The 13,699-nt window shown below is 38.5% G+C and overlaps 1 protein-coding gene across 6 annotated transcripts in view; it reads right to left on the reverse strand.

The window, feature by feature from the left end:
• CEP95 (centrosomal protein 95) overlaps positions 1-13,699 on the reverse strand; it is a 59,459-nt gene that overhangs the window by 26,468 nt on the left and 19,292 nt on the right. For 4 of the 6 annotated variants that reach the window (XM_082860469.1, XM_082860466.1, XM_082860470.1 and 1 more), the window contains 5 exons: positions 9,625-9,744; positions 8,666-8,859; positions 7,017-7,129; positions 6,692-6,821; positions 5,515-5,668 (listed from right to left, as the gene is read on the reverse strand). In XM_082860469.1, coding sequence (XP_082716595.1) covers positions 5,515-5,668; positions 6,692-6,821; positions 7,017-7,129; positions 8,666-8,859; positions 9,625-9,744 — 711 coding nt within the window. The remainder of the gene's footprint in view (positions 1-5,514; positions 5,669-6,691; positions 6,822-7,016; positions 7,130-8,665; positions 8,860-9,624; positions 9,745-13,699) is intronic. The other 2 variants (XM_082860468.1, XM_082860467.1) reach the window with 2 other exon arrangements.

The following is a 13,699-nucleotide window of genomic DNA, read 5'->3' on the forward strand; positions in this document are numbered from 1 at the left end:
TACTAGCCAAGGCAATCTACAGATTCAATGCAATCCCTACCAAATTGACAATGGCATTTTTCACAGAACTAGAACAAAAAAAATCTTAAAATCTGTATGGAGACACAGAAGACCCTGGATAGCCAAAGCAATCTTGAGAAAGAAAAATGGAGCTGGAGGAATCAGGCTTCCTGACTTCAGACTATACTATTGATACAAAGCTACAGTCATCACAACAGTATGGTACTGGCACAAAAACAGACATATAGCTCAATGGAACATGACAGAAAGCCCAGAAACAAACCCATGCACCTATGGTTTATTAATCTACAACAAGGGAGGCAATACTATACAATGGAGGAAAGAGAGTCTCTTCAATAAATAATGCTGGGAAAACTGGACAGCTACATGTAAAAAAAAAATGAAATTAGAATATTCTCTAACACCATAAACAAAAATAAACTCAAAATAAAGACCTAAATGGACCAGATACTATCAATATAGAACTCTTATAAGAAAACACAGGCAGAACACTCTGACATAAATCACAGCAATATCTTTTTCAATCCATCTCCTAGAGTAATGGAAATAAAAAATATAAATGAATGGGACCTAACTAAACTCAAAAGCTTTGCACAGCAAAGGAAACCATACACAAAACGAAAGCACAACCCACAGAATGTGAGAAAATATTTGCAAACAATGTGACCGACAAGGGATTAATCTCCAAAATTTACAAGCAGCTCATGCGGCTCACTGTCAAAAAAACAAAAACAAAAAAAGAACAACCCAATCAAAAAATGGGCAGAAGATCTAAACAGACATTTCTCCAAAGAAGACATACAGATGGCCAAGAGACACATGAAAAGATGCTCAACATCGCTAATTATCAGAGAAATGCAAATCAAAACTACAATGCAATATCACCACATACCAGGCCATCATCAAAGTCTACCAACAGTAAGTGCTGGAGAGGGTGTGGAGAAAAGGGAACTCTCCTACACTGTTGGTGGGGAAGTAAATTGGTACAACCACTATGGAGAACAGTATGGAGGTTCCTTAAGAAACTAAAAACCATATGATCCAGCAATCCCACTCCTGGGAATATATCTGGAGAAAAACGAGAGTTTGAAAGGATACATGCACTGCAATGTTCACTGCAGTGCTATTTACAATAGCCAAGACATGGAAGCAACCTAAATGTCCATCAACAGATGAATGGATAAAGATGTGGTATATATATACAATGGAGTATTACTCAGCCATTAGAAAGAATGAAATAATGCCATTTGCAGCAACATGGACGGACCTGGAGATTATCATGCTAAGTGAAGTCAGTCAGACAGAGAAAGACAAATAGCATATGATGTCGCTTATATGTGAAATCTAAAAAAAAAAAAAAAAAAAAGATACAAATGAACTTATTTACAAAACAGAAACAGAGTCACAGATTTAGAGAACAAATTTATGGTTACCAGGGGGAAGGGTTGAGAGGAAGGATAGATTGGGAGTTTGGGATTGACATGTACACATTGCTTTATTTAAGATACATAACCGGGCTTCCCTGGTGGTGCAGTGGTTGAGAGTCCACCTGCTGATGCAGGGGACATGGGTTCGTGCCCTGGTCTGGGAGGATCCCACATGCCACGGAGCGGCTGGACCTGTGAGCCATGACCGCTGGGCCTGTGCGTCTGGAGCCTGTGCTCCGCAAAGGGAGAGGCCGCGGCAGTGAGAGGCCTGTGTACCGGGAAAAAAAAAAAAAAAGATACATAACCAACAGGGACCTACTGTACAGCACAGGGAACTCTACTCAATATTCTGTAATAACCTATATAGGAAAAGAATCTGAAAAAGAATGGATATACGTATAACTGAATCACTTTGCTGTACACCTGAAACTAATGCAACACTGTTAATCAATTATACTCCAATATAAAATAAAAATTAAAAAAAAAAAAGTCAAGGACCAGATGGCTTCACTGGTGAATTCTACCAAACATTTAAAGAATACCAATCCTTCTCAAACCTTTCCAAAACACAGAAGAAGAAACACTTCCAAACTCATTTTACAAGGCCAACATTACCCTAAAACCAAAACCAGACAGGACGCCACAAAAAATTACAGACCAATATCCCTGATGAACATAGATGCAAAAATCCTCAACAAAATATTAGCAAATGAATTCAACAGTACACTACAAGTATCATGCACCATGATCAAGTGGGATTTATTCCAGAAGTGCAAGGATGGTTTAGCATTCACAAATCCGTCACTGTGTACACCAAACAAAAGATAAAAATCATATTATCATCTCAATAAATAAAGAAAAAACATTTAACAAAATTCAACATCCATTCATTTTAAAAACTTTCAACAAACTGGGTATAGAAGGAGTGTACCTCAACATAATAAATGCCATATATGACAAGCCCATAGCTAACATGTTCAACAGTGAAAAGCTGAAAGTAGTTCCTCTAAGATCAGGAACAAGACAAGGATGCCTGCTTTTATTCAACATAGACTACAACTCCTAGACAGAGCAATTAGGCAAGAAAAAGAAATAAAAGACATCCAGATCAGAAATGAAGAAATATAACTTTACAGATGACATCACATTATATATAAAAAACCCTAAAGAAGCCACCAAAACTGTTAGAATAAACGAAGTTAGTAAAACTGCAGGTTACAAAATCAATATACAGTTGTTCCTTAGGGCACTGATTCCACGCAGCCAAAAATCTGAGTATAACTTTACAGATAGTGCTCCGTATCCACAGTTCTGCATCCATGGATTCAACTGGCACTGATGACAGTATAGTAGTATAGTACGTATTTATTGAAAAAAACCTATGTATAAGTGCCTGCACAGTTCAAATCCACATTGTTCAAGGGTCAACTGTACAAAAATAGTTGCAATTCTATACATTAATAACAAACTATCAGAGAAACTGGAGTTACTCAGTTTTCCTAGGTCTCTCCCATATATATGTGTTACTAAACTTTTGTTTTCTCCTCTTTAAAAAAATAAAAAGAGATAAATTAAGGAAAAATCCCATTTACAACTGCTTCAAAGAGAATAATATACCTAGGAATAAATTTAACCAAGGAGGTGAAAGACCTGTACACCAAAAATTATAAGACACTGATGAAAGAAATTAAAGAAGACACAAATAAATGGAAAGATGATCTGTGTTCATGGATTGGAAGAATTAATACTGTTAAAATGTGCATACTCCTCAAAGAGATCTACAAACTCAATGCAAACCCTATGAAAATTCCAATGGTATTTTTCACAGAAATAGAACAAACAATCATATAATTTGTTTGGAACCACAAACACCCCAAATAGCCAAAACAATCCTGAGAAAAAAGAACAAAGCTGGAGGCCATCACACTTCCTGATTTCAAACTATATTACAAAGCTACAGTAATCAAAACAATATATTGGCAAAAAACAGACACAGAGCTTAATGGAACACAACAGAGAGCCCAAAAACGAACCCATGAATATATGGTCAATTAATTTATGATAAAGGAGCCAAGAATATACAATGGGGAAAGGATACCCTCTTTAATAAATGGTGTTGGGAAAACTGGACACCACATGCAAAATAATGAAACTGGACTCCTATCTTACACCAAACACAAAGATCAACTCAAAATGAATTAAGAGACTTGAGCATAAGACCTGAAGCCATAAAACTTCTAGAAGAAATAAAGGTAAGTAAAAAGGCACTAACCTGGCTGACACTGGCCTTGGCAATGATTTTTTGCATTTGACACCAAAAGTAAAGGCAACAAAAGCAAAAATAAAGAGGTGGGGCTATTAAAACTAATAAACTTCTGCAAAGCAAAGAAAACCACCAACAAAATGAAAAGACAATCTACCAAATGGGAGAATATATTTGCAAATCAGGTATCTGATAAGGGGTTAATATTCAAAGTATTAACTCAACAGCAGAAAGAAAAAAAAATCCAATTAAAAAATAGGCAGAGGAACTGAACATTTTTCCAAAGATGACATACAAAGGCCAACAGGTACATGAAAAGGTGCTCAACATCACTAATGATTAGGGAAATGCAAATCAAAAACACAATTAGATATCAACTCATACCTATGGGAATGGCTATCCTCAAAAATAGCAAGAAGTAACAAGTGTTGGAAAGGATGTAGAGAAAAGGTAACCCTTGCGAATCCTTGGTGGGAATGTAAATGGTGCAGCCATTATGGAAAGCAATATGGAGGTTCCTGGAAGAATTAAAAATAAAACTACCATATGATCCAGCAATTCCACTTCTGGGTATATATCCAGAAGTGAAAAGAAATCACTACCTCAAAAAGATGTTCACTGAAGCATTATTTACAACAGCAAAGACATGCAAACAACGAAGTGTTCAGTCGATGGATAAAGAAAATGTGATATATACACAATGGAATATCATTCTGCCATAAAAAAGGAAATTCTGCCATTTGCACAACATGAATGGTCCTTGAGGGCATTATGCTAAGTGAAATGAGTCAGACAAAGACAAATACTCTATGATATTACTTTTATGTGGAATTTTAAAAAATCAAATGCATAAAATACAGAGAAGAACAGACTGGTGGTTGCCAGAGGTAGGGGGTATGAAGGATGGGTGAAATGGGTGAACTTGTTCAAAAGGTAGAACTTACAGTTATAAGTTCTCAGAATATAATGTACAGTATGGTGACTACAATTAATACTGTATTCTGTATTTGAAAGTTGCTCAGAGATTAGATCTTAAAAGTTATCATCAGGGCTTCCCTGGTGGTGCAGTGGTTGAGAGTCTGCCTGCCAATGCAGGGGACACGGGTTTGAGCCCTGGTCTGGGAGGATCCCACATGCCGCGGAGCAACTGGGCCCGTGAGCCACAACTACTGAGCCTGCGCGTCTGGAGCCTGTGCTCCGCAACAAGAGAGGCCGCGACAGTGAGAGGCCCGCGCACCGCGATGAAGAGTGGCCCCCACTCGTCGCAACTAGAGAAAGCCCTTGCACAGAAACGAAGACCCAACACAGCCAAAAATAAATAAAAATAAATTAATTTAAAAAAGTTATCATCACATAAAAAAACTGAATGTGAAATAACAGATGTTAACTAAACTTACTGTAGTAATCATTCTGCAATATACACATATATCAAATCATTATGTTGTACACCTTATATGATACAATGCTGTATGTTAATTATATCTCAATAAACCTGGAAAAAATTAAAAATAAAAAACAGAGATATGAAGAAAAGATACCAACTATGAGAGAGTAATTTCTTTGAGGGAAAGAAAAAGAATGTGGGGACAAGAGAAGAGATTTTAACTCTATTTCTTAAACACAAAAGGTGTAAAGCAAATATAACTGTTAACATCTGCTACTTCTAGATGGAGATACAGGTATTTGATATTATTTTTGATGCTTTCACATATTTCTGAAATATTTAAAAAAGAAAGCCAGTCATTAGATCAGAGTGGCTAAGTGGTTTCTGGGGACGTCCTTAACCTGGCCTGAGATAGGTACCTGGCCTTTGCTTCTTCGGCCCATACTCCACGATGCTGTCACTATGCTGAGACAGTGTCTCATCATTTCCACTTTCCACCTCTTCATTTCCAATATCCTCCTCTTCAAAGCTGGTCTTCTCTTTAATTCGATCACCCAGGGCACTTTTTAACATCTATCAAGAAAATTCTTTTTAACATCTTTCATTGACTTCAGCAGAATGCAAGTTGGAAAGATTAGACAGATATAACCTTTTAAAAGTTTTCTCAGATAATTAAGCCCAAGTTTAGACACAAATTTTCAGACGCTTATGCATAGTTTCTAAAGGATATATATACATCAATGCCATGGACTATTCAGTTTCAATAAACTTAAGAGTAAGTCACATAGGGATTTAATATATTTATTCAATGATACCCCCAAACTACAGTATTTTGTGAAAATCAGAGATCCATCTAATTTTATACCAAATGTGTCTTTAGTGACAAAGGGAAACAATACAGATATATCTAAAGATATACGGTTTAATATAATCAGTTACATTAAATTATTTAGTTTTCATCAGAATTCGATAAAAATTTGGGACTTCCCGAGTGGTCCAGTGGTTAAGAATCCGCCTCCCAATACAGGGGATACGGGTTCAATCCCTGGTTGGGGAACTAAGATCCCACGTGCCACAGGACAACTAAGCCTGCACACAGCAACTACTGAGCCCGTGCGCTCTAGAGCCTGCGTACCACAAATACTGAGCCTGTGTGCTCTACAGCCCACGCGCCACAACTACTGAGGCCTGTGCACTTTGGAGCCTGCACGCCACAACTAGAGAGCCCACGGGCTGCAACTACTGAGCCCACACACCACAACTAGAGAAGACCGCGTGCCGCAATGAAGAGCCCGGGCACCTCAATAAAACATCCCGCATGCCGCAACTAAGACCTGACACAGCCAAATAAATAAATAAATAGATAGAATTTGATAAAAATTTGGATAAATCTATACCAAATTTGGTTACATAATAAAAGGCTAGGATATAATTTCTCATCCTATGTCCTACCTGCTTGACTTATGGAAGATTTTCAGTAAGTAAGACGCAACTAACTTCCTAGTACCTTAGCTTAGCTCTCACCTTCAATTGTAAAATCACTTAAATGCTCACCAACTATGGCAATCTCAATACAGATTAAAAAACAAGACTTGCCCAATCTAGTTCAGAGAGGCGCTGAGATAGTTTCTCTGATACTGCATGTAATTCTTGTTCTGTTAACCTCTTTCCTGCCCTCTGGGAGAAAGGTGAATCCCAGGATGAGACTGCAGTTCTGTTTTCATACCTGTAATAAAAAGTGACCTTGTGACATATTTAAGTAGACAAGTGTATGTACATTACTTAGTTCAAAACTACTGTAATACATGTTTTACCAAATATTTCATACTGGTCTTCACAGCAAAATTTGGAGAGTATATCCTTAACTCTTCAAATCCCTTTGCAGACAGACTGTAAACATTGAAGCCTACAGTAATGTTACCTTTTTCCTTTGGGAAGCTTCCTTGTCCTAGGGCCTTGGACCTGAACTGGATACATTTCCTGTTTGCCATCTTTAGACAACTTGGAATTTAAGAAAACTCTATTATCTGGTTCCTATTAAAAACAGAGTTGATTTGAAAGAGATATAAGGAAGACACAAAAAGAAGAACATTTTGGGTGTGATGGGAAGGGAGGACCTGTAACACAAAGCTAGATCCCTTCATTCTCCATGTTTTGCTTTTTTAAGACACACATTTGTCAAAACACTCCATTGATTCCCAATGCCAAAGGATGGAGCAATGTCTATAAACTTGTACTCAAAGAAAAAGCATGGCTCAGGATTGCATTCAAATATAAATGCAAGTAAGGTGTTCTCAAATATAAAAATTTAGGGGTTACAGCTACATGTGGACAATGAAAAAATGATCAAATCGCAAGTGGAAAGTATTAAAGTCATTATCTTTCATATCAAGAAGTCAATAGAAACTGTCCAAAACTGAAACAAGACAAAACCTCCAAAATATGAATATAAGCTCAACATTTTAAACAATTTATTTCTTAACTTTAGAGGGAATCTTATAGAAAATATTTCTTGTGATAAAGAAACATCTGATGTTTAACAATCTCTTCAATTTCACTTCAGTATCTTTTTCTTCTATTAAAGTAAAATTAAATTTAATACTTTTTAGTAAATAACTATAATATAATCACATTTTTAAAAAACGTTTAAAATTGAAGTTAGTGTCCTGCTCAAGAATTATTTGAAAAAGAATACTCCCACCTAACTGCAACCCAGGTAGAGAAAAAGAATATTACCAGCAACTCAGAAGGCCTTCCACCATCCCTGCAAGCCTTCCCCAAATGTAACCATTATCCTATGATCCCTTTTTTCTCTTTTTATCCATCCACCCTCCTATCTAAATAGATGCACAGAATGTTTAGAATTATGGTCACCTAATGCTAACTACTTTTTCGGCACTGTATGAATTTTTAATTATGAGAGTGTATCATTGTTTATAAATTTACCCTTGGCATATACCTGAGCGTTCTTGTTGCTAAAAAGATAGAAAAAGGATGACTGTGTAAAAAAGGATTTTATTTTCAAAGAAGAAAAGAGTGGAAGCTAATAGGCCAAAATGTTAACAGTAGTTCATGCTGGATAATAGGAATATGGATGAAAGATTAGTTTTGACACTTTTCTATATGTTAAAACATTTCAATTACTCAATTAGAGACATACAATATGGGTACTGAAACTAGAATGCTTGAATTCTAATCCTAATTCTACAATTGCTGTGTGACCTCAGACAAGATTCTTAAGCTCTCTATTTCAGCTTCCCCATGGGAAATATAAATAGTACCTACTCGAGAGCTGTGCTGTAAGAAGAAATTTCTTCGATACCTGCAAATTAGGCAGAACTGTGCCTGGCACAAAATAAACACTCAGTATGTGTTGGCTCTTACTATTTCCCCTTTTACATAGTCATCCTGTCCCTATCTTCCTAGGGTAAGAATATACAGGTATATGCAGAGGTAAATTTTAAGAAGTACAGTGCTCTGATTAGTGCAGTATCCTTGACTACAATTCTAGCAGAAACCTTTTTAAATCTACAGACTTTTCACCAGTTGAAAGCAAGCTTTTCCACTTACCACAGAAAATGCTGTGCCTTCTCCAGTAGAATTCACAGTAGGGGAGCAGTGACTTGAACGCAAGTATTCTTTTCCTATGGGGCAGGGAGCTCGAGGCGCTGAAGGATGGTAAGGTGGATGTAAAGGAATAGCTGATCGGATAGGCTCTCCTAACTTCCTAGCATTTGGGATCATATCCACAGAAGGAATTTCTGCTAGTTGGACAAATCAAAGTGGACATTAAGATGAACTCTAAGAAATAAACCATTTTTTATATATATATATATATATCCTGTATCATTTTATATATACACATACCCTATACAAACATGTTCACACACACTACTTAGAACTGTATTTTAAACTTAAGAAAAAAAAAACACACCTAAAAAACAATGAAAATAGGGACTCATCCTCAGTAAACAAGTAGGGACCTAATTAAATCAGGAAGAATGCAATTTTAATGTTATTATCATAAAAATGCTTCCTAAAGTCATTTAAAAACAATGAAAAATTACTAAAAACCTAAATGGCTTAAAGAATAGCTATATAAATTATGGTTTATCCACATGTTATAAAAATAGTTAGCCATTAACAATGACTTTATATAATACTAACCATATGAAAACCTCAGAGACAATACAAAATGAGAATATTTTTCAAGTTATTATAATTTGAAGACCACCAACTGACATCTAATCAGTCTAACGTAACAGACTCTTATTGTCCTAAAGTCTCTGTTTGAGAGGAGAGGATTTAAATAAAATAGCAGATGCAAAACATGTGACCAAAGACCATCTTATGAAGAAATCCGAGTTCATAATTAATAGCAAACATTTACAAATGAGGTCACATAAAACCAAAATGAATCGCATTAATTGTAGAGCAACAAAAGTAAAAAGGCTAATAGCAACTGCCACAAGAACGATAGGCTTCAACTCACAGCAATAGTCTCAAGAACTCAATGCATTACTACTCACTGTCTTCAACAAAGGATGTCCCACTCTTGGACAAAAAACTAGATAAGGGAGTGTTCAACACTTCTTCATGTGAGTCAGAACAGGCTTTTTTAGACTGCATTTCATTAGGACCTTGGGCACCTAGAAAATATTAAAGTAAAACTTTTTTATTGCTGAATGTTAGACTAAAAGCTATGAGTTTAATACCCTGCGGATAAAAACATCAGAAGTGACATAATCATAGAACTATGTTGGTCTGATTGCTTGAAATACCAATTACTTTTAATAACTATCAGATAGCAATATGTAGTTCTGTAGCCCAGAATCATTTATATAACTTAAAAACAAAGTTTTACACAATGTTTCATTCCTTTGCTTTAGAAAAATAGGTGCCAGACTTGTAACAGAAATGCTGACTGTTGCACAGGTATATCTCTAAACTAGAGATCTTGGCTGGTACCATAATCAAAGATTTGTAGGTCAAACGAATTGTTTTGTCTAATTTTCAAACGCTTAATATTTTCAATCAGCTCTATAATGTTAGTACACAGAGAGCTACATTAAAAATAGTTCTGAAATTGAGGGAATATCCACTTTGCTCCCTTGGAAATCTACAATACACAAACTTCCCATAAACAAAATGGATTAATGACTTTCCCTCTCTAAATAACTTTCTATTTATCTATCCCTTCTTCAGTTTAATGAAAGACTTCACCGTAAACTTACTCCTCACTTTGAAAGTATGAGAATGCACCCTGAAAACTCGTTGTTTACCGATACGGTCAACTGATAAAATCACTAAAAACAGAAAAATTCACCTTGTACAGATCCCCAAATCCACACAATTTATTCCCGAATACTGTATTTTCAAAATTTTGACACTCAACTGATATCTTTTAAAAATCTGCAAATACATCTTTTTGGGCTCTCCTTTTCCACAATCCAGTGCAATATGGCCATGTTCATACCAAAATGTTTTAAGTATGTAAATTTCCCTACATAACTTCATATTTCACATGAATATCCTCTAAGACATAATGTTCACAACTTGGTCCTCAATTTCATTATACTGAATTTGTCATCAGTTTGACCACAGACTAATTCATTTTTATCTGGGTCCATTTTTTTCTTTGACTCCTTGAATAACCATTTCATATGCTCTTTCTTTTTGATGGAATTTCTCCTAAAATCTCATGCTTAGTTATCATCTGGAAATTTTAATTGGTCAGACTGAAAGTTACACAAATTTCTCTCAATGATCTTCAGACTGTTTTAGAACATACTGTTTTATTACTGCAGAGATTGTGAACTTCTTTACTGTAAGCATTAATAATATTTCAATTAGGGAGTTCCCCGGTGGCCTAATGGCTGGGATTCGGAGCTTTCAATGCGATGGCCAGGGTTCAGTCCCTGGTCAGGCAACTGAGATCCTGCAAGCTGCACGGTGCAGCCAAAAAAAAAAAAAAAAAAAATCAATTATTTAAGTATCTGTATAGTAAATACATCTCATTTACCAAAAAAAAAAAAAAAGGGTCTTCAGTAGAACAAATGAGTGAAGATGGTCAGAAGACAAACTTCCAGTTATAAAATAAGTCATAGGGATGTAATGTACCATATGGTGACTACATTAATACTGTATTGGGGGGGGTGCCCTGGTGCCAAAGAACTCTCATCCCAGGCTCCTCCATAAGGAATCTGGCTCATGCCACCTATAAAGCAAACCCCAATTCTTGTAGAGGCCTCATTACCCCCTCCCCCACTCAGTCACAGAGCAGCAGTGCCTTGGCCCCAGGGGCAGGCCAGATTTGCATAATGGTGAGGTCCTGCTGTGTATCCTGTTACAAGGTGCTTAGGAAGGGGTTTCTCCTTACTAATATAAAAGGTTTAAGGAAGGGAGATGGCCAAGATGGCAGAGTAGAAAGACTCTGAGCTCACCTCCTCTCATAGGCACACCAAAATCACAACCATCTGCAGAACAACCATTGATGAAAAAGACAGGACCCTACCAAAAAAGATCTTTTACAACTAAAGACATAAAGAACGAACCACAACGAGATGGCTAGGAGGGGCAGACTTGCAATATAGTCAAGTCCCATACCCCCCAGTGGGTGACCCACAAAGGAGAACAATTACTTTGTAAAGGTTCTGCCAAAGTCTTGAGTCCCACATAGGCTCCCCAGCCTGGGGGGTCTGCACCGGGAACATGAGCTCCCAGAACATTTGGCTTTGAAGACCACTGGAGATTACTTTTGGGAATACCAGAGGGCTGCAGGAAATAGAGATTTCATTCTTAAAGGGCACACACAAAATCTACTGAGACACAGGACAGAAGCTGTAATTTGAGAGGAGCCTAGGCCAGATCTACTTGCTGATCTTAGAGAGCTTCCCGGAGAGGCAAGAGGCAACTGGAGTTCACCATGAGAACACAGACACTGGCAGCAGCCTTTTTTAGGAGCTCCTTCTACCATGTGGACCCTTGGTGCTGGCAAGCGCCACTGTGGAATCCTACCTCTAGCTCATTAGCGCCAAGACATGGCCCCAACCCAACAGCCTGTAGGTGCCAGTGCTGGGACACATCAGGCCAAGCAACTAACTGGGCAGGGACACAGCCCCACCCATCAGCAGACAGGCTGCCTTAAGATCCCCTGAGCCCACAGATGCAGCCTTGGGACATGGACCTGCTCACCAGAGGGCCCAGGACCCAGCTTCACCCACCAGTAGGCATGCACCAGTCCCAGAATCCACTGGGCCCTGGCCCTGCCCTTCAGAGAGCCTGCTCTAGCCTCTGGACCAGCTTCTCCCACCAGGGGACAGACATGAGACTCAAGAAAACTAGTCCCGGGACTTCCCTGGTGGCGCAGTGGTTAAGACTCTGCGCTCCCAATGCAGGGGGCCCGGGTTCGAACCCTGGTCAGGGAACTAGATCCCACATGCACGCTGCAATTAAGAATTTCCATGCAACAACTAAGGAAGCCTTCCTGCTGCAACTAAGGAGCTGGTGAGCCGCAACTAAGGAAGCCCGCCTGCCACAACTAAGAAGCTGGTGAACCTCAACAAAGGAGCCTGTGAGCCTCAACTAAGACCTGGCACAACCAAATTAATTAATTTAAAAAAATTATTAAAAAAAAAAAGAAAGAAAACTAGTCCTGCAACTTATGGACCCAGCCTGCCCATTAGCAGGCCAGACCCTGTGCTGGGACCAGCTGGGCCACAGCCTTGCCCACCAGCAGGCCAACACAAGCTTCAGGACACCCCAGACCCCATACTCAACTGTATCAGGAACTGCGCCCCCCGCCCCCACCCCCCAGCAATCCAACACAAGCTCTGGGACCCTGGGCTCTGCAACCAGGACCTGGCTCTGTCCGCCAGTAGACCAGCACTAACCAAGGACCTGGCTTCACCCACCAGTGGGCAGGCAACAGCCCTGGAGTCTTCTAGACCCTGACTCTCCGCACCACTGAGCCAGTATAAGCCCCGGGGGTCCCTGTGGTTATGCAGTTAGCCACCTTATGCCACCTCGTGACCAGCCAACCAGCAGCTGGCAGCCTCTGCACAAGGCAACCAACTGGCCCAGGGGCCAACCAAGCATACCAGACTGCCCACATAGCCCACCACAACAGAAAGACCCATGCAGTCCTCATAGGGGGAACCGCTAGAGCATATAGCTCAGGTAGGACATACTGCTGGGACACATAGGGCATTTCCAACAAAAGGCCACTTCTCCAAAGTTGGGAAATATAATCAACATACCAGATACATAAAAATAAAAACAGCAACTTAGGCAAAATGAGGCAACAGAGTAACGCGTTCCAGATAAAGGTACAAGATAAAACCCCAGAAGAAGAACTAAGTGAAGTGGAGATAGGCAATCTACTGGAGAAGGAGTTCAGGGTAGTGATCATAAAGATGATCAAAGAACACGGGAGAAGAATGGATGCACAGAATGAGAAATTAGAAGTTTTTAATGAAGAGTTAGAAAATATAAAGAACAAGAAGATAGAAATAAAGAATACAATAACAAATGAAAAATACACTAGAAGGAATTAAAAGTAGATTAAATGATACAGAGGAATGGATCAGTGAGCTAGAAGACAGG

This window comes from Leucopleurus acutus (assembly GCF_964270905.1).
Source record: "Leucopleurus acutus genome assembly, chromosome: 19".
Classification (NCBI taxonomy): Eukaryota; Metazoa; Chordata; class Mammalia; order Artiodactyla; family Delphinidae; genus Leucopleurus; species Leucopleurus acutus.